Source organism: Carcharodon carcharias, chromosome 35 (genome assembly GCF_017639515.1).
Source record: "Carcharodon carcharias isolate sCarCar2 chromosome 35, sCarCar2.pri, whole genome shotgun sequence".
Lineage (NCBI taxonomy): Eukaryota > Metazoa > Chordata > Chondrichthyes > Lamniformes > Lamnidae > Carcharodon > Carcharodon carcharias.
This window is the reverse complement of record NC_054501.1, coordinates 6479045-6501926: the sequence shown is the minus strand read 5'-3', so window position 1 is coordinate 6501926 and position 22882 is coordinate 6479045. Positions and strand designations below refer to the sequence as shown.

The 22882-nt window shown below is 49.3% G+C and overlaps 1 protein-coding gene across 8 annotated transcripts in view; it reads left to right on the top strand.

The window, feature by feature from the left end:
* Positions 1-22882, top strand: part of huwe1 (HECT, UBA and WWE domain containing E3 ubiquitin protein ligase 1) — a 269110-nt gene that overhangs the window by 159483 nt on the left and 86745 nt on the right. For 7 of the 8 annotated variants that reach the window (XM_041179576.1, XM_041179574.1, XM_041179571.1 and 4 more), the window contains 8 exons: positions 1188-1399; positions 1644-1826; positions 3572-3744; positions 4860-4999; positions 6747-6822; positions 9014-9112; positions 12121-12248; positions 13090-13255. In XM_041179576.1, the coding sequence (XP_041035510.1) occupies positions 1188-1399; positions 1644-1826; positions 3572-3744; positions 4860-4999; positions 6747-6822; positions 9014-9112; positions 12121-12248; positions 13090-13255 (1177 nt within the window). The remainder of the gene's footprint in view (positions 1-1187; positions 1400-1643; positions 1827-3571; positions 3745-4859; positions 5000-6746; positions 6823-9013; positions 9113-12120; positions 12249-13089; positions 13256-22882) is intronic. The other variant, XM_041179575.1, reaches the window with a different exon arrangement.

The window sequence follows — 22882 nt, the reverse complement described above, 5'->3', positions numbered from 1 at the left end:
CCCATCCCTAATTGCCCCTTGAGAAGGTGGTGGTGGTGAGCCACCTCCTTGAACCGCTGCAGTCCGTGTGGTGTAGCTGCACCACGGTGCTGTTAGGGAGGGAGTTCCAAGATTTTGACCCAGCGACAGTGAAGGAACGGCTGCTATGTTTCCAAGTCAGGATGGTGAGTGACTTGGAGGGGAACTTCCAGGTGGTGATGTTCCCATGTGTCTGCTAACCTTGCCCTTCTAAGCGGTGTAAGTCACAGGTTTGGATAGTGCTGTTGAAGGAGCCTTGGTGAGTTGCTGCAGTGCATCTTGTCGATGGTACACACACTGCTGCCCCTGTGCGTCGGTGGTGGAGGGAGTGAATGTTTGTGGATGGGGGTGTCAAACAAGCGAGGCTGCTTTGTCCTGGTTGATGTCAAGCTTCTTCAGTGTTGTTGGAGCTGCACTCATCCAGGCAAGTAGAGGGTATTCCACCACACTCCTGACTTGTGCCTTGTAGGTGGTGGACAGGCTTTGGAGAGTCAGGAGGTGAGTTACTCTCCTCACGAGTCCCAGCCTCTGACTTTCTCTTGTAGCCAGAGTATTTACATGGCTGGTCCAGTTTAGTTTCTGGTCAGTGGTAACCCCAGGATGTTCACAGTGGGGGATTCAGTGATGGTAATGCCATTGATCGTAAAAGGGAGATGGTTAGGTGTTCTCTTGTTGGAGATGGTCATTGCCTGGCACTTGTGTGGTGCGAATGGTGTCTTGGGTCCCTACGAGCCTCCTCTCACCCCCTACTTGATTTCCTCCATTCACCATATCCTTCTATTCCTTTCTGTCTCATACTTATCCAGTATCTGTTTAAATGCATCGACACTAGCTCCCTCAGTGAGTGGCCGAAGGGAATAGTTCCACATTCTCATCACTCTCTGGCTAAAGAAGCTCCTCCTGAATTCCCCGATTAGATTTATTAGCGACTGTCTTATATCGATGGCTCCCTAGTTCTGGTTCCGCTGCGGTCCGTGTGCTGTCGGTGCTGTTAGGGAGGGAGTTCCAGGATTCTTGACCCAGTGACAGTGAAGGGACGGCCGATGTAGTTTGAAGTCAGGATGGCGTATGACTTGGAGGTGGTTGTGGTGACTGAGTGCCTGTTTACTGGGTGTTCACTTCAGGGTTCTAATTCAGGTTCTCTCCCTCTTTGGTTCCTCCTGGTGTAGGATTGCAGCGTCCTGGCGTTCGTCCTGGATCACCTGTTGCCCCAGACCCAGAATGTGGGGGACAAGGACACGCCAGCGCTGGCCAGGCTCTTCCTGGCTAGCTTAGCGGCAGCGACGCAGAGCACTGAGGCTCAGGCCGCGTTGGTCAACGAGGTCAAAGCAGCCCTCAGCAGAGCACTGGCTATGGCAGAGAGCACCGAGAAACATGCCAGGTAACTACCGAAGCAAAGGATCTTGTGGCTTCAGTTTTTAAAAATTTCCTTTCAGCGCGTTGAGTTTCCAAAATCTGCTGCTAATGTGTCTGTATTACACGGCCCCCACAAACCTCTGATCCCGAGCGCAACGGCTTAGCAATATTGGTCTCCTGAACGCACTTTCCCCAAGTGCGGACTGTAGAATTGATTGGCTCGAGAGCCAGAATATTAATAATTGTTCCGTACGCTGCCCTCCCCACAGGCTACAGGCGGTGATGTGCATCATTAGCACCATCATGGAGTCCTGCCCGTCCACCTCCAGCTTCTACAGCAGCAACGCTGTCAAAACGCAGCACAACGGCATGAACAACATCATCCGACTCTTCCTGAAGAAGGGGCTCGTGAATGATCTGGCCAGAGTGCCACACAGTCTCGACTTGTCCAGGTAAAATAGCTTCTTGTCTTTTAAGTCAGGAGGGCCATCTTCTGACCAGGAGTCTTTATGTTTTAGTGAAGATTTGCAACTTCACTTCGTGTTCTCCAAAAGTGACCAAGATCTTAACTGATGGTGTGGCGGTTCTGTGCCCCAGTCTGGCGATGCCAGTGCTGAACAAGAATTTGGCACCCAATTTAGGGCACCCGTTATTAGTATCTTAACACTCCTGGGCAGGTACAGCGCAGGGTTAGATACAGAGTAAAGCTCCCTCTACTCTCTTCCCCCCATCAAACACTCCCAGGACAGGTACAGCACGGGGTTAGATACAGAGTAAAGCTCCCTCTACACTCTTGCCCCATCAAACACTCCCAGGACAGGTACAGCACGGTGTTAGATACAGAGTAAAGCTCCCTCTACACTGTCCCCATCAAACACTTCCAGGACAGATGCAGCATGGGGTTAGATACAGAGTAAAGCTCCTTCTACACTGTCCCCATCAAACACTCCCAGGACAGGTACAGCACGGGGTTAGATACAAAGTAAAGCTCCCTCTACACCGTCCCCATCAAACACTCCCAGGGCAGGTATAGCACAGGGTTAGATACAGAGTAAAGCTCCTTCTACACTCTTTCCCCCATCAAACACTCCCAGGACAGGTACAGCACGGGGTTAGATACAGAGTAAAGCTCCTCCTACAATAGAACAATACTTTTTTCACAATCTCAAATGCCACATGGCTCCATTGTGATGTTTCTGCAGGAGCTGCTCTTGGGTTTTCTCTGCAAGGTTAATAGGAATTGCTGAATTATAGACATTAGCCCAGGAGGACTTGGGTTCAGGTAGTCCCACCTCAGCTCACGTAGGAACCTTATCCCAGTCACTATGGCTGGATCACGACCACACCTTGGAAGTGAAAGCTGATGCCCAGTCCTGCAAAATCTTTCATTCTTGCAGAACGATAAGTTTCATTCTTTAAGGTTTTGGGTGGGAATGTCATTGGGGGTTGGGGGGGAGGGGAGAACAATTAAACTAAGTTAAATTGTACATTCAACAGAATATTGAATAGAATGATTCTGCTGATCTGGTGTGGGCCTTACTGAAGAATTGAAGGGTTATACCCATCAGGAAAGACTGATCTGCTGGGATTCGTGTCTATAGCTGGGGTGTGACCCCTTTGAGGTTTTTAAAATTATGAAAAGGTTCGATGGGATAAGCAAAGATGAAGTTCTCACTTGTGCGAGACAACAGAACCAGGGGCCAACAGTATAAGGCAGTCAGTAACAAATCCAACCGGGGAATTCAGGAGCCACACCTTTACCCAGAGCGTGGGGAGAATATGGAGCTCGCTCCCACAGGGAGTGGTCGAGGTGAATAGCGTCAACGCGTTTAAGGGGGATGCTGGATAAACACACGAGGGGGGAAAGGAATAGAAAGTTGGTGGGGTGAGATGAGGAGGGGTGGAATGAGGGATGTGGCTTATCTGGAACACAGAAACCAGCATAGACCTGTTGGGGCCCAGTGTGGGGTTGAGGTTGCAGTCAGATCAGCCATGATCTTACCAAATGTCGGAGCAGGCTCGATCGGCCTACTCCTGCTCCTATTTCGTACGTTCGTGTTTGCATATTTCTGTACTGCATCAGTTTTGTCATAATGTTGGGGTGTCTTCTCATTCAAAGACGTGAAGGTGTTCTGATGATTCTTGCAACTGTAATAGATTACCCAACTTGATTTCTTTTCCATGTTTTTTTTTGAAGTCCCAACATGGCAAACACGGTGAATGCTGCGTTGAAGCCTTTGGAGACACTTTCTCGCATTGTCAACCAGCCAAGTAGCCTCTTCAGCAGCAAGAACGCTTCAAGCAAGAACAAATCGGAGCAGGATACGCACATCACGAGCGGCGATGCTAACGGCAACCAGCCAGACTCTGGTAAGTACTGTAACCGGTAACCCTGTCAGCAGCAAATTGCATTTACATAGCACCTTTAACGCAGTAAAACGTCCCGAGGCGCTTCATGGGAGCATTAGCCAACAAAATTTGACGTCGAGCCACATGAGGCATTAGGGCAGGAGACCCCAAAGCTTGGTTAAGGAGGTAGGTTTTAAGGGGCATGTTAAAGGAGAGAGAATTCCAGCACTTGGAGGCCGAGGCTACTGAAGCGTGGAAGGTTGCTGGGTTTGAGGTGTTTAAGTTGTGAATACGGCAAAGAGAACTTACTTCCTGCAGAGAGCAAGGGGGAGGCATTGCCTTGAAAGTGGAGCCAGGCTGTTGAGGGGTGATGCCAGGAAACAGTTGTTTGTAGAAAGAGGGGTGGAAACCCCGCGCTAAAAGCTGTTGAGGCTCGGGGGGTGGGGAGGAGGTTAGCTGAAAATTTCAGGGCTGAGATAGAGGGGCAAAGGGAGGCGTGGCGTAGTGGTATTGTCGCTGGACCCCAGGTAATGCTCTGGGGATTCGGGTTCGAATCCCACCACGGCAGATAGTGAAATTTGAATTCAATAAAAGTCTGGACTTAAGCCTAATAACTACCTTTTTTTAAAAAAAAAACTATTGTCGATTGTCATAAAAACCCATCCGGTTCACTAATGCCCACCAGGGAAGGAAATCTGCCATCCTTACCCAGTCTGGCCTACGTTTGACTCCAGACCCTCAGCAATGTTATTGACCCTTAAATGGCCTGAGCAAGCCATTCAGTTCATGGGCAATTAGGGATGAGCAATAAATACTGATGTTGCCAGCAACGGGCACATCCCTTGAGCAAATTTTTTAATAAGTGTTACGGAACCAAGGTCGGCAGATTGAGTTCGAATGTCGATCAGCCGTGACCTAATTGAATGGTGGAACAGTTCGTGAGAGGCCGAATGTCTCCCCCCGCACCCCCCGGCCTGTTCCTATCCCCCTTCGAACCCCTCCCAATGCTCCAACCACAATCACCTACACTCAATGTTAGGAAATTTTAAAGGCATCATTTAACGGAGGTTGTTCAAGCCCCTGCTGGCGCAGAGCTGATTTTTTTCTTTTTAAATCTTCTTCCATCAATCGTGCAGGCGAGACTGGAGAGACTGAGGCGCAGGAAGACCACGCCCCAACTGGAGTGGCAGACAGCGATATTATGGATGGAGAGACTGAAGCGGATACGGTGGTGATAACTGGGCAGTCGGAAGTCCTCAATGCCCAGGAGATGCAGGTAGCGGCTCTCCTTCCGCCTTCTCTCGGACGTGTATCTCTGGTACAAGGCAAAAAGCGAACTGAGCACCGAGCTTCATTTCCCGAGGGATAGAATTGGAAGACAGGAAAGTTAAGTTAAACTTGTGCAGAACCTGGGTTAAACCAAGGAATATTGTGCACAGCTATGGTCTCCACTTTATCAAAAGGAATATCGAGGCATTGGAGAAGGTGGAGGAAAGATGTGCAGGGATAATATCATAAGAAATAGGAACAGGAGGAAGCCATTCGACCCCTTGAGCCTCCTCCCCCATTCAGTAAGATCATGGCTGACCTGATTGTGTCTTAACTCCCGTTTTCCTGTCTGCCCCCATAACCCTTGAATCCCTTATCGATCAAAACTCAGCCTTGAATATGTTCAGTGATCCAGCCTCCACTGCTCTCTGGGGGAGAGAATTCCACAGACTAATATATTACCCTCTGAGAAGAAATTCCTCCTCGTCCCCGTCTTCAATGGGAGACCCCTTATTCTGAAACTGTGCCCCCCTCATTCTAGGGGGGGGGAACATCCTCTCAGCATCCACCCTGTCAAGCTCCCCTCAGAATCTGATATATTTCAGTAAGATCACCTCTCATTCTTCTAAACTCCAATGGGTACAGACCCAACCCGCTCAACCTTTCCTCGTAAGACAAAGCCCTTCATCCCGGGAATTGGCCAAGTGAGCCTTCTCTGAACGGCTTCCAAGGCAAGTTGAGCCTTCCTTAACTAAGGAGACCAAAACAGTACCAAGGCAGAGAGGTTATAACTATCAGGAAAATTTGAAAGTCCAGAAGGAGAAAGCTGAAAGTTGACTTCTCACAGAGGTCTGTAAGATTATGAAGGTGTTTGATAGTGCAGACATAGAGAAGATACTTCCCCTTGTGGGTGAGTCTAAAGCAACAGGCATTCACTACAAGACAGTCACTAACAAATCCAATGGGTAATTCAGGAGGAGCTTCGTAACCCGTAGAGCGGCAAGAATGTGGAACTCGCTCCCTCAGAAAATCATGTGATCATTTCCAGGGAATCGAGGAAAAGGCATGAGGCCGAAAGGAATAGAAGGATATGTTGATGGGGTAGGCGCAGTCTCATGTGCAACAGAGACACCAGCATGAGACAGTTGGGCTGAATGTCCTGTTCCTGAGCTGTAGATTCGCTGTGGCTCAGTGTATGTAGGGTGGAGAGCTCTGGCTGTGTTGTATGATTCACATTTCTGTGAAGCTAAAATATTGCTTTTCAAGCACCGCAGAGAACAGGCTCAAAAGCTTGCCAACTCTTGGCCACGGCTGGCTCTGGCTATTAAATTTTGGGAAATGAAGCAGGGAGAGCACCCAAGATCACCCTTGCTGCTTGATTCCTCCTTTACCATGTGCAATATTAGTGTCTACATGTCCCCTCCCCACTAGCCCACCCCACTTTTCATTGCGAGATGACCCACGTAAGTGGTGTGGAAGCCCTGCTCTTTATTGGCATTGCCGTGCTTGCCTGTTGGTGGATACCAAGGAAAGGAGAGAGACAAGCACCAAACACCCTGCTTGGTTCATCTCCCCCAGGTGGGCACGTCGAGCCAGGTCTGGTCTGGGGGTGCGACGTTGCTGGAGAGGTGCCGGGCTCCAAATGGGCCTCGAGAGCGTATTAAGTGTCGCCGTTGCTGGGAGGGTTTTGTGGGGCTTTGCGAAAGCGCCATCTTTCTATTCCTTCCTGAGGCGCTTGCCGTTGTGTTTCGCAGGTTGAGAACGAGCTGGAGGATCTTATCGATGAGTTGCTGGAAAGAGACGTGGAGACTGTGAGCAGCACAATCATCGGTAAGACGTGCACGTCACCCGGTCGTGGAGGGCAGCTGCAGTTCGGAGTGTGCTTGGGCACCCCCTTTTTACTCCGCTGTTCCCTGGTGTCCTGGCTGCTCCACGTGGGCCTTCTGGTTTCCGGTGTTTCCTCTCTTTTCTCCCCCCCCCGCCCCCCACCACCTCTGATTTGGGTTTCAAAAGATCCAAGCAGGGCCAAAACCATTGATCAGAAAGAGAGAGAGAAAAAAAAAATTGGTGCAATTTTCGGTGAACTTCGGTGTGGCAGCGAGGGAGGAACGGAAGTAACGCAGAGGGGTACTTCTTTGGGGAAAGAGTCGTGTGCCGCTAGTCTCAGCAAGGGAGGGACTGCCGTCTTTATCTCGCCGTTTATGCCACCTCGAGACTGAGTTTGGTTTGTGTTTCAGGCCCCTGATTGATTAATACCACCTTTCGGAGGGTAAATTAAGGGGTTTAAAAACTCGAATCAGAAGGCCCGGTAGTCACGAGGGTGGGGTTTGGGGCACACGGATAAATGGCCAAAAAAATGTGACCGACCTTTCGTTTACCCCCACGGTATAAAAGCGCAGCGTGGAAAAAACGTACACAGCAGGCCAGTCAGCGTCTGAAATGAGAAAAGATCTACGGGTTGTGATGAAGCGATTCCATGATCCCCACCCCACCACCCCCACCATCACTACCTGAAATCCCATCCACCTGGGCGCTTGCCGTTGTACGGTTCCCCTGGTTTCGAACACTGAAAGCGGGTGACGTTGTAAGGAAGTTGAAATGGGACGCACTGGAAGTTGGTGGGGGGGTGGGGGGGGGGATCGGAGAGGTTTCCGCTAGTGGCGAGCACTGCCTCAAATTTAAGAGGGGCAGGGAGACGGAGAGGGGGAAAAGCTGGGACGGTGGTCACCACAAAACCCCTGCCTGTCCTTTGCTGGGGGAGCCAACATTGTCAGAAACTCGGGGGCAAAAGACTTGGGTAAGTGAATGGTTCCGAAGCCAGAGCTGTACTTGAGAGGGAAAATAGATGGATTTCACAACAAGGAGGGAGGGGAGTGGGGGGCGAGTGTTGGAATGTTTATTTTAAAAAATATATACATACATATATATATATATATATATATATATAAAAAAGAAATGCAGGGAACTTCTTCCGAATCCTCCATTCAGGCACGTAAAGAGGACGCTGGAGCAAGAAGACTGTTTGCTTTGCAGAATGTTGGTGAGGTGGCTTGTAAAGCTGTACACAGTGAAAAAGAGGAATGATTTAGCTTCTTCCGAAACCCAGTGATTTTCCCCCACTGGCGTAGTGTTTGTGCTCGTGTTTGTGTGTGTTGTGGAGTTGTGCAAGTAATTTTTTTCCCCCCTCGCTTTGTCTGCCTGTTCCTCTTTTTAGTTGCCGTGCACCTTCCCAAAAGCCTGCTCTTGTGCCTCCGCTGATAGCCTGAAACCGGCAGCTTGGAGGCCGTTCATTCCAGTTTTGCCACCACTCACCCATCCCTGCCCATCTGTTTTCTCCTCCCTGTATCCCTTGCCCCCACACACAGAGAGTGAGAGGCGTGGCTCAGGTTCGGCTCCCAGAGATTCAGGAGATAAGACGCACTTAGTTACTCGTTTGTGCCGCAGTAGTGGGGCGACCTCTGCCTATCATGGCCGGCCTTTCGCCTCCGACCCCTTCCAGCATCGTGTTCGCAGAAGGCTTTAAACAGGCAGTGGAAAACAGTTGGGCGTTGTCCAAAATTAAGGGATTAAGTATCACTTTCCCATCCCTGCTTTGTGCCAAGTAATGGCATTGAGAGGTGAGAAAACTGTCGGGCATTGGAATTTAAACTGGTGGGTGCTGCCTGACAAAATTGGGCCCAAAGGGTTGACTCCTGTTCCTAAGGAAGCTCTTGAGACCTTGAAAATACTTAATGGGGCATCTCCTGAGACTGTACAATGACACATGCTCTGCTTAAAAGTGTACACACTGGACCTACGAGTAACAATGCTCTGCCTGCCATAGTCCCGGTTCAGCACCCGCACACCAAGAGGAATAGAAAAACAATGATCAAAGCTAATAAGTGCAAACATTGTGGGTGGGGAAAATGCCAAATATCAAGTACCCAAAGACGATGGTATGTTGTGGAAAATGCAGAATGCACTGTCGTGGGCTTGCATTCACTTTTTCTTTGTATTTTATTTCCTTCCTCTGGCGCTACAGCTTGCAGAAGTACTGAGGATGAGTCCCAGGAGGATGTGTTGATGGATGAGGCTCCCTCAAATCTCAGTCAGGCACCCACCCTGCAGGCTAACCGAGAAGGTACAACAAAAAAAAACTGTCTTTACTGCTGTGCAGAAGGAGAGCCCTTAAATTACCAACCCTGCATCGTCAAAAAAAAGGGGAAGAAAATTAAAATAGCTTCGCGTGTGCAGCATGCGAGTAATGAGCACTGCACAAACCTTTGGGATGGTAAAGGACTCGTATCTTGATCATCCCCCTCCCCTCCACCTCTCCACTCTCATCTCATTCCTTCCCTCCTTCCCCATCTTGACCAACCTGATCCCTTCCTCTCCCCTCCCTCCTCTCCTCTCCCCTCTCTCCTGATATTCATCCGTCTCTCCAAGTCGTTGCTCCATCCACAGTCATGGTCCCCCTCACTTCATCTCTCCGTTCCCCTTCACCCACCATTTTTGTAGCCGGGCACGCAACAGGAAGTGGATCACTAGGCGCCCAGGAACTAATCTGTGTTTTTTTTGGACGCCTTGGCTTTCTCCTTTGTTTTACACTACTGCCAGTTTTCAGAAAGTGCAGTCGCACAAAAACTTGGGGTGTGGGGGGGTGGTGGAAGGCAGAAGGTTTGGGCTGTTCTACCGGTTACCCATATGTGAAAGAGACCTTTCTTAAATTGAAAGAGTTAAGCATGCCTCCTCCCAAGGGTGAGGGTTTCGATGTCCAAACTTGCCTGATTGCCCCATCTTGAGGAGTGGGGTGGGGTGGTGCTGCTTTGATGCTGACACAGATTCTGGTTGGATCAGTGCCAGAGAGGTTAAACCAGACACAAACTATTAACTTTAAGGTTGGACAAACCTAATGGTAAAAGTAAATGTTGGAATGATGGAGCAACACTGCTTCTTTTTATCTTCGAGCTGGTAACAAAGCCGTCCCTTGACCGGCGGCATTACCGAGCTCTGGTTTTGTGACCACTAGCGGGCACGTTTATATAGCACCTTTACCAGAATAGGTCGCAAGGAAATTCACTGGAGCATTATCGGACAGTGTTTGACACTGAGCCACTTAAGGAAGGGGATATTGGGGCAGGAGACAAAGGATTAGGGAGGGAATTCCATAGCTTAGAGCCTGAATGGCTGAAGCTACAACTGCACAGAGCCCTCGGAGGGCTGTGGGGCTGGAGGAGATTACAGAGATGGGGGCAGTGGCGGTGGTTGAGGCAACAGCGGTATTTGAAGTCGGAACGAGAATTTTAAATTTGGCTCCCAGATCGGCAGCGCTTCAGTGTATGTTAGTGAACCCAGGAGGCGATTGTGACTCGGTGTGAGCGAGGATGCAGAGTTTTGGATGAGCAGAAGTTTATGGAAGATAGGTCAGCCAAAAGAGCGCTGGAGCAGCCGGGTCTGCGGGTAACAAAAGGCAAGGATGAGGATTTCGGCAGTGGATAAGCTGAGTCGGCTAACACGGGTGTTGTTGCGGATGTAAGTAGATGCTCTGTGTGGTGGGGATATGGGGTCAACTGAAAGCTCAACTCCAGGTCAGACAGGGCAGCGAATGTGTGAACAGTCTGAGGCAGTGGTGGCCAGGGAGCAGGGGAGGGAGTAAGCTTTCAATTCTGTGCATAGTCTGTCGCTGTCAGGTCAACATTTCTTGCAGCTTGGGTTTGTAACTGTCTCGTGCGGCGGAATCCTCTTGCCCCAGTCTTTCACAGTGACAGTTTTGAACTATCTTAGCTTTACCCTAGCCATCCTGCTACTTCTGTTACTGTGGTGTGTTCTAAGGGAACAGTGCCTTTCGGTTGTGGCGGTAACTTTGCTGACTGGTTCCTAACATTGAATGTCAGTGTCTCCCAGATCTCCACTACCTCGAAGGACAAGGGCAGCAGGCACGTGGAAACACCACCACCTCCAATCCCTTTCTCCCCCCGCCATTCGAGTCTCGCACAACACCCTGACTTGACATCTCACCCCCTTGCCTCATCATCACTGGGTCAAAGATCCTTGGACACCCAACCTAACAGATCTGTGTTAACACCTTCACACAGACTGCAGTGGCTCACCACCGCCTTCCTATGAAACAAGGAGGGATGGGCAATAAATGCTGGCCTTGCCAGCGACACAGAATGAATATAAAACTTGCTTCCCATTGCAGTAGCATTAACTTGCATGTGAATAGGTAATGCTAGTGCTAATAGGGTGCTAATTGGCATTCACTGTTTTAACATGGAGTCCTGAGAGATACGGGGACTGTATTGCTGAGTGCTCGCGCGCCCCCCCCCCCCCAACTTCCTGTTTGGGTGGGAGGGGGGTGCAGAGGGGCACATGTGGAACGAAATAGGGCCAAATTTAATAGCAAAAACTGAACATTGGGGAGGGGCAGCTAAGCTGCTATAAAATCAATTAGGTAAAATGCCAGTGATAGCGCTATTCAAGAGTGTAATCCACAGCGTGAAACGAGGGGTCAGCTGTACAGCTTTTGGCTCTCTACCCTCGGAGTTTCACTCTGCTCATGCACTGGGAAGTCCTCAAACAATGGCGCTTTAGACATTGTGCCCGGCTTCAAAATCTCACCACAGCTGCCTCCCATGTGCCTAAGTGAATTGGTGGTGGTAATGGTGGGAGGGGGTACAGTAGGTGGGCACGAGGGTTAATCCATACTGCTCTGAAGCAGCACTACGGGAATGCTACAACGTCTGAGGTGCTGCCTTTCAAATGGAGGCGTCAATCCAAGGCTTCATCTGACTGCTCGGTTGAATGTTGAAGATCCCGTGGTGCAATTGGAAGAAGAGATTAGGAGTCCTCCCCTGCATCTGGTGGCAATATCTTTCCCTCAATCGCCATCAGAAAATCAGATCAACTGATCATTTACCTCACTGCTTTTTGAGATCTGCCCATGTGCAAAATTGCTACCGCATGTACCTACATAATTGTAAGCAAAATGCTTTGAGCTGTTTGAGTGAATGATTGGGCACTACAGGATTTAACTTAGTTAAGTCGGTTAATTTTGTCCCGTGAAATTAACTTACAAACTAAACCTGACATCGGGTCCAGCTACTAGAGGTCCGGTTGCTCCATTTACCACTGCTCTCCTTTGCACAGATTCTATGAACATCTTGGACCCTGACGATGAGGAACACACACAAGAGGAAGATAGCAGTGGAAGTAATGAGGACGATGATGACAGCCAGGATGAGGATGAGGAAGAGGAGGAAGATGAAGATGATCAGGTGAGGATTTGCCTGGAATCTGCTCGAATCGGGTTCATCTTCACCACTCCCCCGCCTCACCACGGTTACAGCAGTCTTCCAACACTAAGGCCCTGGCATGGGCTTGGTTGCCAGGTCACTGTCCCCACAAGTAGGTGGCGTTCTTGAATGAGTTCTTCCTGGCGTTAGAAGCCCAAGCTTACATGCCTGACTCTGGCCTGAGGTGCCCAGCTCTTCAGACCTCCATCAATCAGGTCAAACTGTGATGCAGGAGGCACCATTTCTTTGTCAAGTGGTGCATGCCAAACCACCCCCCGCCCCACCCACCCATTTAGTCCTGCTCCCCGGCACTGTCCCCAGAGCCCTGTAAAACCTTTCCCTTGAAATGAGGAGTTGAGTGGATGCATTTTAAGGGGCAGCTAGATCACTACCTGAGGAAGAAAAGAATAGAGTGATATGTTGATAGGGCTAGAACGAAGGAGGCTTTTGTCATGCATAAACACCGGCTTAAAGCAGCTGGGCTGAAAGAACTCCTCTACTGTAAATTCCATCCAATTCTGTTTGGGAAGTTATTATCAAATATTCTTCCACTCATTCACTCACTCCTCTGCTGCATGTCTAGTGTAATTCTGACCTGTTATAAGTAGTTTTCCCATTTCTGTTGCACTCATCCCTCTGTCTGGCGCAGTCTGCCCGTGGAATAGAGGTCAGAGACCAGGAGGTTGCAGTGAGTGCTGACTTGACTTGGGCTGCCACAGAGTGGAAATCTACTTCAGGCGTTCAGGGGCAGCAGCCTGGGGTTTAAAACAACGGCCTATTCACTGGGGTGTGTGTGTGCGTGTGTGCGTCATTGTGTATGCAGGATGACGAGGAGGGCGAGGAAGAGGAAGGGGACGAGGACGACGAGGATGAGGAGGGATCCGAGATGGAGCTGGATGAAGACTACCCAGATATTGACGAGTCACTCGTCCGCTTCGACAGAGAGGACGACCTGATCATCGAGTTCGATAACATGTTTTCCACTGCAGGTAAGGGGCTGTCTTCAGTGGAGGGCTGACCCTTGTTGGCCACGAGCACTGGTTGGGGATTTACTCAAGACCCACTAGTTACTTCAGTTGCAAAGCACGCCTAATCTGATAGTCAGCAGTGTACACACACATGTGTAGCTAAAGCCTGAAACAAAAACCAATTGTGGGAACTCATGATGGGCAAGGCAACTCCTCAATAAGGGTTGAACCTCTCGCCTGGTTCGGGCGAAGGGTCTCGTTCAATGTTAATGATGAACTGTTTATTTTTCTCAAATTTTAGCTGTGCAGTTCATGTTCCAGCATTAAACCTTTTCCTCCTTCATGCATTCCTGTAAAATGTGCGATTTGTTGATTTTTATTCTGAAGGGTGAAATGTACGAGCTATCCTGTCGGTAGATTTCAGTTCAGTCAACGGGCAACCATCCGTCTGATCCAAAGCTGTTGTTGATAAAATCCTGGGCGCCAGTAATAAGGGCCGACTCTTGGAGATGGGTGCATGCCTTTGCGATTGTTGGGGGTGTGTGTGTTACTGGGAGCGAGAGAAGGCTATTTTACGGGAGGTTGCATGCTCCAAGAAAAGGAAAATCTCGGGAACGTTGCTTTTTATTCTCAAAATAAAAACTTCCTCCCCCTTTCTCTCTCGTGTGAATCCGAGGAACGCAAATTGATTTGTCAGCCTGCTATTGTGTAGTGAGGCTGTGTGGTGACTTTACTAAGATTGACAAACCAGGGCCCAGTTCCGGTGAGTATTTGCCCCACTTTTTTTTTTTGGCCATTTAAGTGGATAGATACTGAAAACGAGAAGTATTTTAAAACAGCAGATGCACCAGACTTAGCGTTGGGCGTGGGGGTGTGCGGAAGGGAGTGGCGTGTGGTGCTGGCAGAGAAGGATGAGGAGATGTAATTAAGAAGTGTGTTGAAAATGGTGGTGTGGCCTTACAGCGATTTAAAACCATTTGGGCTAACGTTAGTGTGCGGATAGTTTCACTGCACGCCCATGAAGCTGGAACTCGGCCAGCAGTGAGATCCAATGGGTTGCCGAACTGTCCCGGACGTGCTCCTGACCCGTGAGGTGCTAAGGGCAAACCTCCGTCCCTGTTGTGTCTTAAACTTCAGTTTGTTTTCCCTTGGGGAATCCTGCCGAGTCCTCTTGCCAGCGTCTAAATGAGCGCGCTCACTCGGGCTGGCCCCGAGGGCGAGGGGCCAGCATATTGCCCATCTGACCACTGAGCTTGGGTGGGTAACCAGTTGGCGCTACCCAGGCCCCTCTGCCCCCCCACCATTTCTGACCCTCGTCCTTTACAATTTCATGGGGATTGAGATTGGTGGGGGGGGGGGAGGAGTAGATTTTCCCTTTGAACACCCCTGACCATACTTGGTATTTTCAGCCACAGAGGCCTGAGAGAGTGACCAGGTTGTGCTTTCAATGAAGGATCGGATAATCTTGGTTCAAAGCCGTTAGGCAGAAAGGCTGGCAGCACTGTGCTGCGGCAGTAGCTTTCTTTTGGTAAGTTCAGGGGGTTGGGTGGGGGGTTAGTTTTCATGACCTCACTGAGTGGAGAAGAGGATGGGGTCGGTTGAGTGTGAGAGCTTGTCCTAGCTCCTCCAATATACGAGGCAGAGGAGCTGTTGACTGGAGATGTAGCTTCTATCGACGGCAGATGGCATAAGGCTGAATAGGTTGGGAGGACTCCCATCACAGGTCACCTTGGCTTTTTTTTTAGAAGTGTTTAAAATGATGGAGGGATTGGGTAGGGCAGGTGTGGAGGAGGTGTTTCCACTTGTTGGAAGCTGGGGTAAAGAGCCTGAAAGCCAGGAGCCATCAGTACAAAATGACCAGTCGAATAAGGAATTCAGGAGAAACTTCTTTACCCAGAGAGAGCGGGGAGAATGTCGAAGTCGCTGCCACAGGGAGCGGTCGAGGTGGATGATGTCGATGTGTTTAAGGCGGTGGGTTGGGGGCGGGGAGGAAGCTGGATAAACACACGAGGGAGAAATCAGTAGAAGGATATGGGGGTGACGAGGTATTTGGAGTTGTAGGAGGCTCTGGTGCAACACGGACACTGTTGGAGGGGCTGAATGGCTTGTTCCCATGCTGTGAAAAAAACATAATTCCACTGACTTGGTAAGTGGTTGATTTGGGTTGGGAGGGTGGAGATTGTGATACCACGGAGGTGGGGTTTGGGGGGTGGTGGGGGGTGGCGGGGGTAGGGGGCCAGTTGTGGAGGTCACCGGCAGTGGAAGTCAATGTGTGCGCACTCTCTAGTTACTGATAAATCTTTAACCGAACCAAACGACCAAAAGCATGCGTTTGTTTTTTTCACTGTCAGCCGATCCCTTCCGTGGAGACAGTCTCTTTGGGAGCTTTGGTGCAGCTGCCAGCCGTACATTTCACCTCCCTGTAGCAGTGCACGATGAAAATAATGGCAGTGACATCAATGGTAGGAAACTGATTGCAGCTTCTATTCTGCTCACACCAGCTCTAGAAGTTAACTCTCAGTGGTGACGTGACGTATAGGTCAGCAGAACGTCTGGGTTCTGCGCAGTGTTTCTAAATGATTGGTGGTCCCTTGGTGGGGCGGGGGGAAGAATCGTCAGCACTCTTTATCAACTTGGACCCTCCTCCCGAACTTAATTCTGGGAGACTGTTGGTTAATGGCCAGTTCACCCCAACAAACGTGTTTTTTTTTGTTTTGGCTTTACCTCTTCCTTTTCCCAACAGGCAACTTAATTAATTTGGCCTTTGATTTATCGTAGACGAGCACAGCACAGAAGGAGGCTGTTCAGCGCTTCAAGTCTACACTGGCTCTTTGAAAAAGCAGTCCAGTTAGCCCCACATCCCTGCCTTTATCCCCGCATCCCTGCCTTTTTCCTTTGCAATTCCCATTTGAAGATTACCATGGACACTGCATCTACCACCCAGTGCGGCAGCACGTTTCAAATCCGAGCATGTGACTTCGGAGCAGGATTAGGCCACTCGCCCCTTCAAGCCAGCTCCGCCATTCAATAAGATGATGGCTGACCTGATTATAACCTCAACCCCACGTTCCTGCCTACCCCCTATAACCTTTCACCTTCTTTGCTTATCAAGAGTCTATCTAGCTTTGCCTTAAAAACATTCAAAGACTCTGCATCCACTGACTTTTGAGGAAGGGGGTTCCAAAGACCCTCGACCCTCTGAGAGAAAGAGAGAGAATTTCTCCTCATCTCTGTCTTAAAAGAGCGACCCCTTATTTTTAAACAGTGAAACCAGCTGTAGATTCTCCCACAAGAGGAAACACCCTCTCCACATTCGCTGTCAAGACCCCTCAGGATCTTGTATCTTCAATTCAAGTAGCCTCTTCCTCTTCTAAACTCCAGTGGATACAAATCCAGCCTGTCCAGCCTTCCCTCATAAGACAGCCCACCCATTCCTGGTATTTCCCTCTTTCCCCCCCACCACCCCCGGCCTCGCATCACCTCTGATTCTTTTTTTCAACCACTTTAAACCTGTGCCCTCTGCTTAATGACACTTCAACAACTGGAAACAGTTTCTCTTTCCTTTACCTAAACCCTTACTGATTTTTAAATAGGTGTGAAGAGCGTTCAAACCCTTAAACCTGTCAGAGAAGCGACCACTTCTCCTGCTACTGCTTGCAACCAGTTGGCGGTGTAAAGCTCATTGTTAGGTTAAGATTGGAAACTGGCACTAATTGCAATCCGCGAGTGTACCGACGTTTTGTCTGGTGACTCAACTAGTGGGGCCTTTGCTACTGTTATTGAGGGTTTGTAGTTGGTTACTTTATAAAAAATTGTAGATGTTCTGCTGTGAATTTTCTCAAAGGTAAGCACAAAGCCAGCACTGGGATTGGCACTCTAATTGGAGCCGTTCTCTTTGACAACTCCATTTCTTACCCAGCCTTACAGATTCTGTGTCTTGCTGCATCAGACCTCTTCGCTGCCTGAGTGTCGGCGTCGCGTCCCACAGGACAGCCTCAAGTGGGGAGGCAGTGGCGTAGCGGTCAAGTAACTAGACAAAGTAATCCAGAGGAACCTGGCTACTGCCTGAGGGCAAGGGTTCAAATCCCACTGTGGCAGCTGGTGGAATTTAAATTCAATTAGTAAAAATTTGGAAGTCTCAGTTAAGAAGGACCATTAAACCATTGTTGTAAAAAACCCATCTGGTTCACTAATGCCCTTTAGGGAAGGAAATCTGCTGGTCTGGCCTACAATGGACTTCAGATTCACAGCACTGTGGTTGACTCTTAACTACCCTCTGAAATGGGCCCAGCCAGACACTCAGTTGTACCAAACTGCTACAAAGTCTAAAAGAAATGAACTCCCTCCCTAACTCTCCCACCAGCACTGTGGGTGAACCTACACCACACAGACTGCAGCCATTCAGGAAGGCAGCTCACCACCACCTTCTCAAGGGGCAACTCTGCCCCGTTACACACAGGAAACCATGCACCCGTCAATGTAACTTGATGGCACTTGGCTAATTCAATTCACTTGTTGGCACTCAGTTGCCATACTTAAGTTCTGCGGGTTTTTAATTGGGCTTCCTTGACCGGTGTCCCATTCTGCCAGCAGCAGGCCACGTCTTTCTACAGAGCCCACACTTACGGTTGAGGTTTTGAAGGAATCCACGGCCTGTTAGCCACCTAGAGGCCTGTGCGGCTGCAAGGGGGACGACTCCATTCAAGTTTTTAAGTAAGATGTTGGTGAGCAGGTGAGTGCCATTTGGTGACCTGAATGCTCTTTGACAGTTGTCACCAGAGCTTGCAAAATGGGAGCTTTCAAAAATGACAGGTGCAATACAGCATTTTATTCTTTCACAGGATGTGGGTGTCACTGGCTAGGCCAGCGTTTGTTGCCCATCCCTAATTGCCTTTTGAGAAGGTGGTGGTGAGCTGCCGCCTTGAACTGCTGCAGTCCATGAGGTGTCAGTTACACCCACAGCGCTGTTAGCAAGTGGGTTCCAGGATTTTGACCCAGCGACAGTGAAGCAATGGCCGATATATTTCAAAGTCAGGTTGGCGTGTGGCTCGGAGGGGAACTTCCAGGTAGTGGTGTTTCCATGCACCTACTCCCTTTGTCCTTCTAGGTGGTAGAGGTCGCAGATTTAGTAGGTGCTGTTGAGGGAGCCTTGGTGAGTTGCTGCAGTGCATCTTGTAGATGGTACACACACTGCCACTGTGCATCGGTGGTGGAGGGAGAGAGTGTTTGTGGATGGAGTGCCAATCAAGTGGGCCGCTTTGTCCTGGAAGGTGTTGAGCTTCTTGAGTGTCCTTGGAGCTGCATGCATCCAGTCAAGTGTAGAGCATTACATCACACTCTTGACTCGTGCCTTGTGGATGGTGGACAGGCTTTGGGGAGTCAGGAGGTGAGTTATCACTGCAGAGTTCCCAGCCTCTGGCGCATAGTGGAATGGGTGGGAGGGCGCTAATTCCATTCCTGGTGAGAAGGCAGGCTTTGCTGCCAGCACAGAGGCCTGAGGGGGTCTAGTCATAGCTGGCCTGTTACATAGCAGAGAGTAGCAGTGGTTATAAGACCTTGGGGCAGGACATCAGAGCTGTCAGTGGCAGCACTGGGGCTGACACTGCAGAGCTTTAAAATCTTCAGTGTTAGTTTGTACTGATTGCTGCGAAGACTGACTGGGCAGTAAAGTCACCTGTGTGGGATAGGGGTGTTGCCTGAACTCAAAGGGTTGGTTTATTTGCAGGCACTCAGAATACGAATGGAGGGTTGCAACATTGAAGGAACCTGACTGCCTCCCTCCTGGGCTGCTGGTAGCCTGTGGCTGGAGGTACCAGGAAAGTAGAGAGAACACCTTGGGACTGACGCTCGTGAGGAGAAATATTGCGTTGGGGGAGCGGGGTGCGTGGGGCCACGCAATCTTCGGTGCGTATTCAAGCACACCATCCAGTTGTCGAGGGATCCCTCGCGGATTGGGATAATGTGAGAGAGGCTGGAAAGGTTTTTGTGGTGAACGTTTCTCTGCCAGGAATTTGGTTGTAAGCATGAAGGTCTCTGCTTTTAATGCACATTTAAGTTTTGTGCTGCCTGGCTAGGGACAAGGATGGAAGAGAGGCCTACATGTTGCGCCATCTCACTTTTGACATACAGCGAAAATTCTTACCCCCCCCACCCCCCTCTTGTGATGGAAATTTTAAAGTTCCCATGCCGTCGTTTTGGCTGATGCCAAAGGATTGACCCTTGTGAAGACAGCCGTGAGAATAGTGAGCGTGATACTGACTGGGGAGGAATGCTATTAGGGCTTGTGGCATGCAAGCTGCAGGACTTCATCTGAAGCGAACACCCGGGGCAGTGTCCAGTTATCTGGCTTATTTCTCCCCTTGCCGCCCCCCCCCCCCCCCCCCCCCCCCCCCACAGCTTTTGTTCTGTCCAGAAGCCTTGCAGGTTGCTCTCTGACAGCCATGGCTCTCTGTGTGATGTGTGGTAAGCCGGTTTAAGCGCAGACCAGATTTGTTTCCTCCTTTCCGTATCTTGAGTTTCGTGTCCATGCAATTATAGACTCTCGTTCTGAAGCTCATTGGCTGCACTGTTGGGCCCATCTTGTTATTTTTACGGACATAGGTGGAGATGAATTCAAACTGCACTAATTTCTTCTCTCACCACCTGTCGGTAAATAAAAAGGGTTTCCTCTTCATAAGCAGTGGCGTATTTCCCAACCCCTTGGCTTTTTTTTGTGATCCAATTTTCTATAAATAACTGCACAGCAAACCCAAGATGGGATGAACTCAAAGGGTTAGTTTTTTTGCACTCACTCAAACTGCAAAAGGAGGGTCGCAACATTTCCTCCACAGTCAGACAGTAAAGAGAGGGATAGAGAAAAGAAAGATCTGCAGTACAGAGACCACAGAAAATAAATATTTTTTCACATGGGTTCCAGAGTCCAGAATCAAAGTCCAGTGAGGTATTCCTTCATGGAGGTCAGTGGGTTGAAAGCCGATGCTGGATAATTCACTTGTGTGGTGAGGTTTTACATCACCAATTAATGACAGGCATGCAGAGATGAATCAGCCTTGTAGGTGATGGTAGAGGATATCCAGCAGAAGCAGTGTAGATGTGGACCAGGTATTCCACCTGGGCCAGAGCTCTTCGTCTGTGAAGCTGCTCATCAGGTGTTAAACAGCAGACTGAGTTTTTCAGTTCAACAAGGCAATGTTACTTGTTTCACAAGCCAGAGACCTATGTCACATGTCTCCCACTTCTCCACCATCTTTGATTCCAAAGAATTATAAATGTCTCAACCAATACGAATTGAAAGGAAGGTTGCAGGGCCTTTGTCTTTTCAGACAACCCATCTCCTTCTGGCCAGTCTGCGTTACTAAATGCAGATGGCCTTTGTTTAGCTCTCTTTGAAGTTGGGCAGTACAGTCCACAATGGGGGTCATTAGTGGCTCCTCAGAAATAACGAGGTGTGAGTTTCCCCAAAATTGCCAGCTAGATTTTTTTTTAATCGGGGATGGGGGGTCACAAACAGACATAGATTCAGCCATTTTGAAGGTCATTGTTCAATTTTAACATTTCAGGAATATCTTTTATCAAATCAGAAATTGGAAAAGAGCCAAATTAGTGCCAGTTTGATGCCCAGCACAGGTTAAATTGATTAAATGTTTTGGAATGTCTGGTAAAGTTTTTTTTTGATCTTTAAGTCCAGCGTTAATTGATTGTAGTTTGGGAGAAGTCATCCTCTGTACAATATTCTAACACACAGAGGAATCACTTGCCTCCCAATGCCTTTCAGCCATGTATTGGTGTTCATTTGCGTTTGCTTACTGAAACGCCTCCTGTTTGGAGTCTCCCATATGATGAGATGCCCCTTTTTTTGTTCCCATCCCTCTGAAAAGCTTAGCAAATCAATTGGGTGGGGAACGTGAGCGTGTTTGAACACTTGCCTGGACCATTAATTCAGATCTAGCTGAACAGCAATTGTTCACCATCACCTCCTTCCTTGGACGCGTTGTTGTTGTCTTCCCATCTGTCCTGGCTCAGTCTTGCTCTGATATCTTGACTTCACTTTCTTTTCTGTTTCTCATTCATATATTTTTCCCACCTTTCTTTTCCTTCACCTCCCTTGTTCCCCACTTCCCGTTATTTTGCCGTCCTCCCCTTGTTCCCAACGGGGACTGGGGGCTGTCGACTTCGTTGGACCCTGTCCTCCTGTTTTATGGGAACAGCAGCTTCAGGGAAGCCCATTTGGCCACAAGAACTCTGTCTCGATTTTGGTGCTGTATCTGAGCACTGCCCCTTGTCATACTAAACCCACTGCACAAGATCCCAGCAGAGATATGCTCTTCCAAGTGCCAGAAACAAACTCAAGTAAGATCTTTGTGTTTGGCAATGCTCATAAGCACACAATTGTTTTTTTTAAAAAAATGGCTCAAATATCCTGGGCAGTCACAGAAAAACAGGGGAAAGGAGAAATGGACACTGAGTCTGCCCAGGCTCAAAACCTGAACTGACTTTCATTTCAAGGCTAGGATTGGACCATCTTGCTCAGAAATGGAGTACTTTCGTTTCCCCTCCCCCATTGTAGTTTAATTTTAGTAACACTGCATATTAGAGGTGTGTGTGACAGAAATTTCATTATCAAGCACGTTTCCAGGTGAAGGGGCCGCTCTGGCTTTACAAAGTCGCTGCTGCTAAGGGGCCTTGTCCAAAATAAAATTTAGAACATCTAAGAATTGTAAGATGGCGAGGTGCACCCGTAGCAGCTCTGAGGGACCACAGTTAATGGAAGCTCTCCAAACGGCAGCAGCATCTCAATCAACCAGAAACCTCCAACTGGAAGTTTTGGTCATCAGCGCCTTGTGTGTGCACGTTAGCTCCTGCCCTTCAACTGACCCAGCAGCAGGTGTAAGCCCGTTCCTGGCCTCCGCTCAAGTGTTGGAGCGATCTTGAGCCCTTTCAAACCGAGGCAGCGGGTTGAGTAAGGACCCAGCAAAGCGCACGCCTGCATTTTATCTTGGGCAGTTGGACAAGACCCCTTGGACGTGAGAATTCACCCTCGCTAAATGTTGATGTGCATTAAGAACCTATCTGGCCTTTTGACTTTGGGCTGGTCTGTTTTCTCTTGGAAGTGGTGTCGTTGCATAGTGATCAAGGGAGGGTCTCGAAAGACTTACATCTGCCTCAAAACATGTTGTGTTTCGCGCGACTTGGCACTCATTTCCAACGCCCGGCCCCTCCACTCCCCTCCTGCAGCTTAATGTTTCAGCCTTGGCTTTTTGTTTGGTTCTTTAATCTCGAAATCTCTCCTGGCCAATGTTACATGCCTTGGCGGAGTGGTATTGAGTCTGCCCAGGCCCAAAACCTGAACTGACTTTCATTTCGAGGCTAGGATAGGACCATCTTGCTCAGAAGCTAGCCGCACCCAGCTCTTGCGTGAACGCCTCGAGCGGGGTCTTCGCTCCCGCCTAACGCCTCTTTCCCCAGTGATGTTGAGATCTCTCTGTTCCGGCAGGCTTGGCGGTTCAGCATTGGAGGTGGATAGGAAGAGCAGGAGGCCATTGAGCCCCTCAAGCCTGTTGTGCCCGCCGCTACGCACTCAGGCGATGGTTGACCTGTACTCGGGGCTCCATTGACTCCCTATCCCCACCCCCTCCTCACTTACCCAGC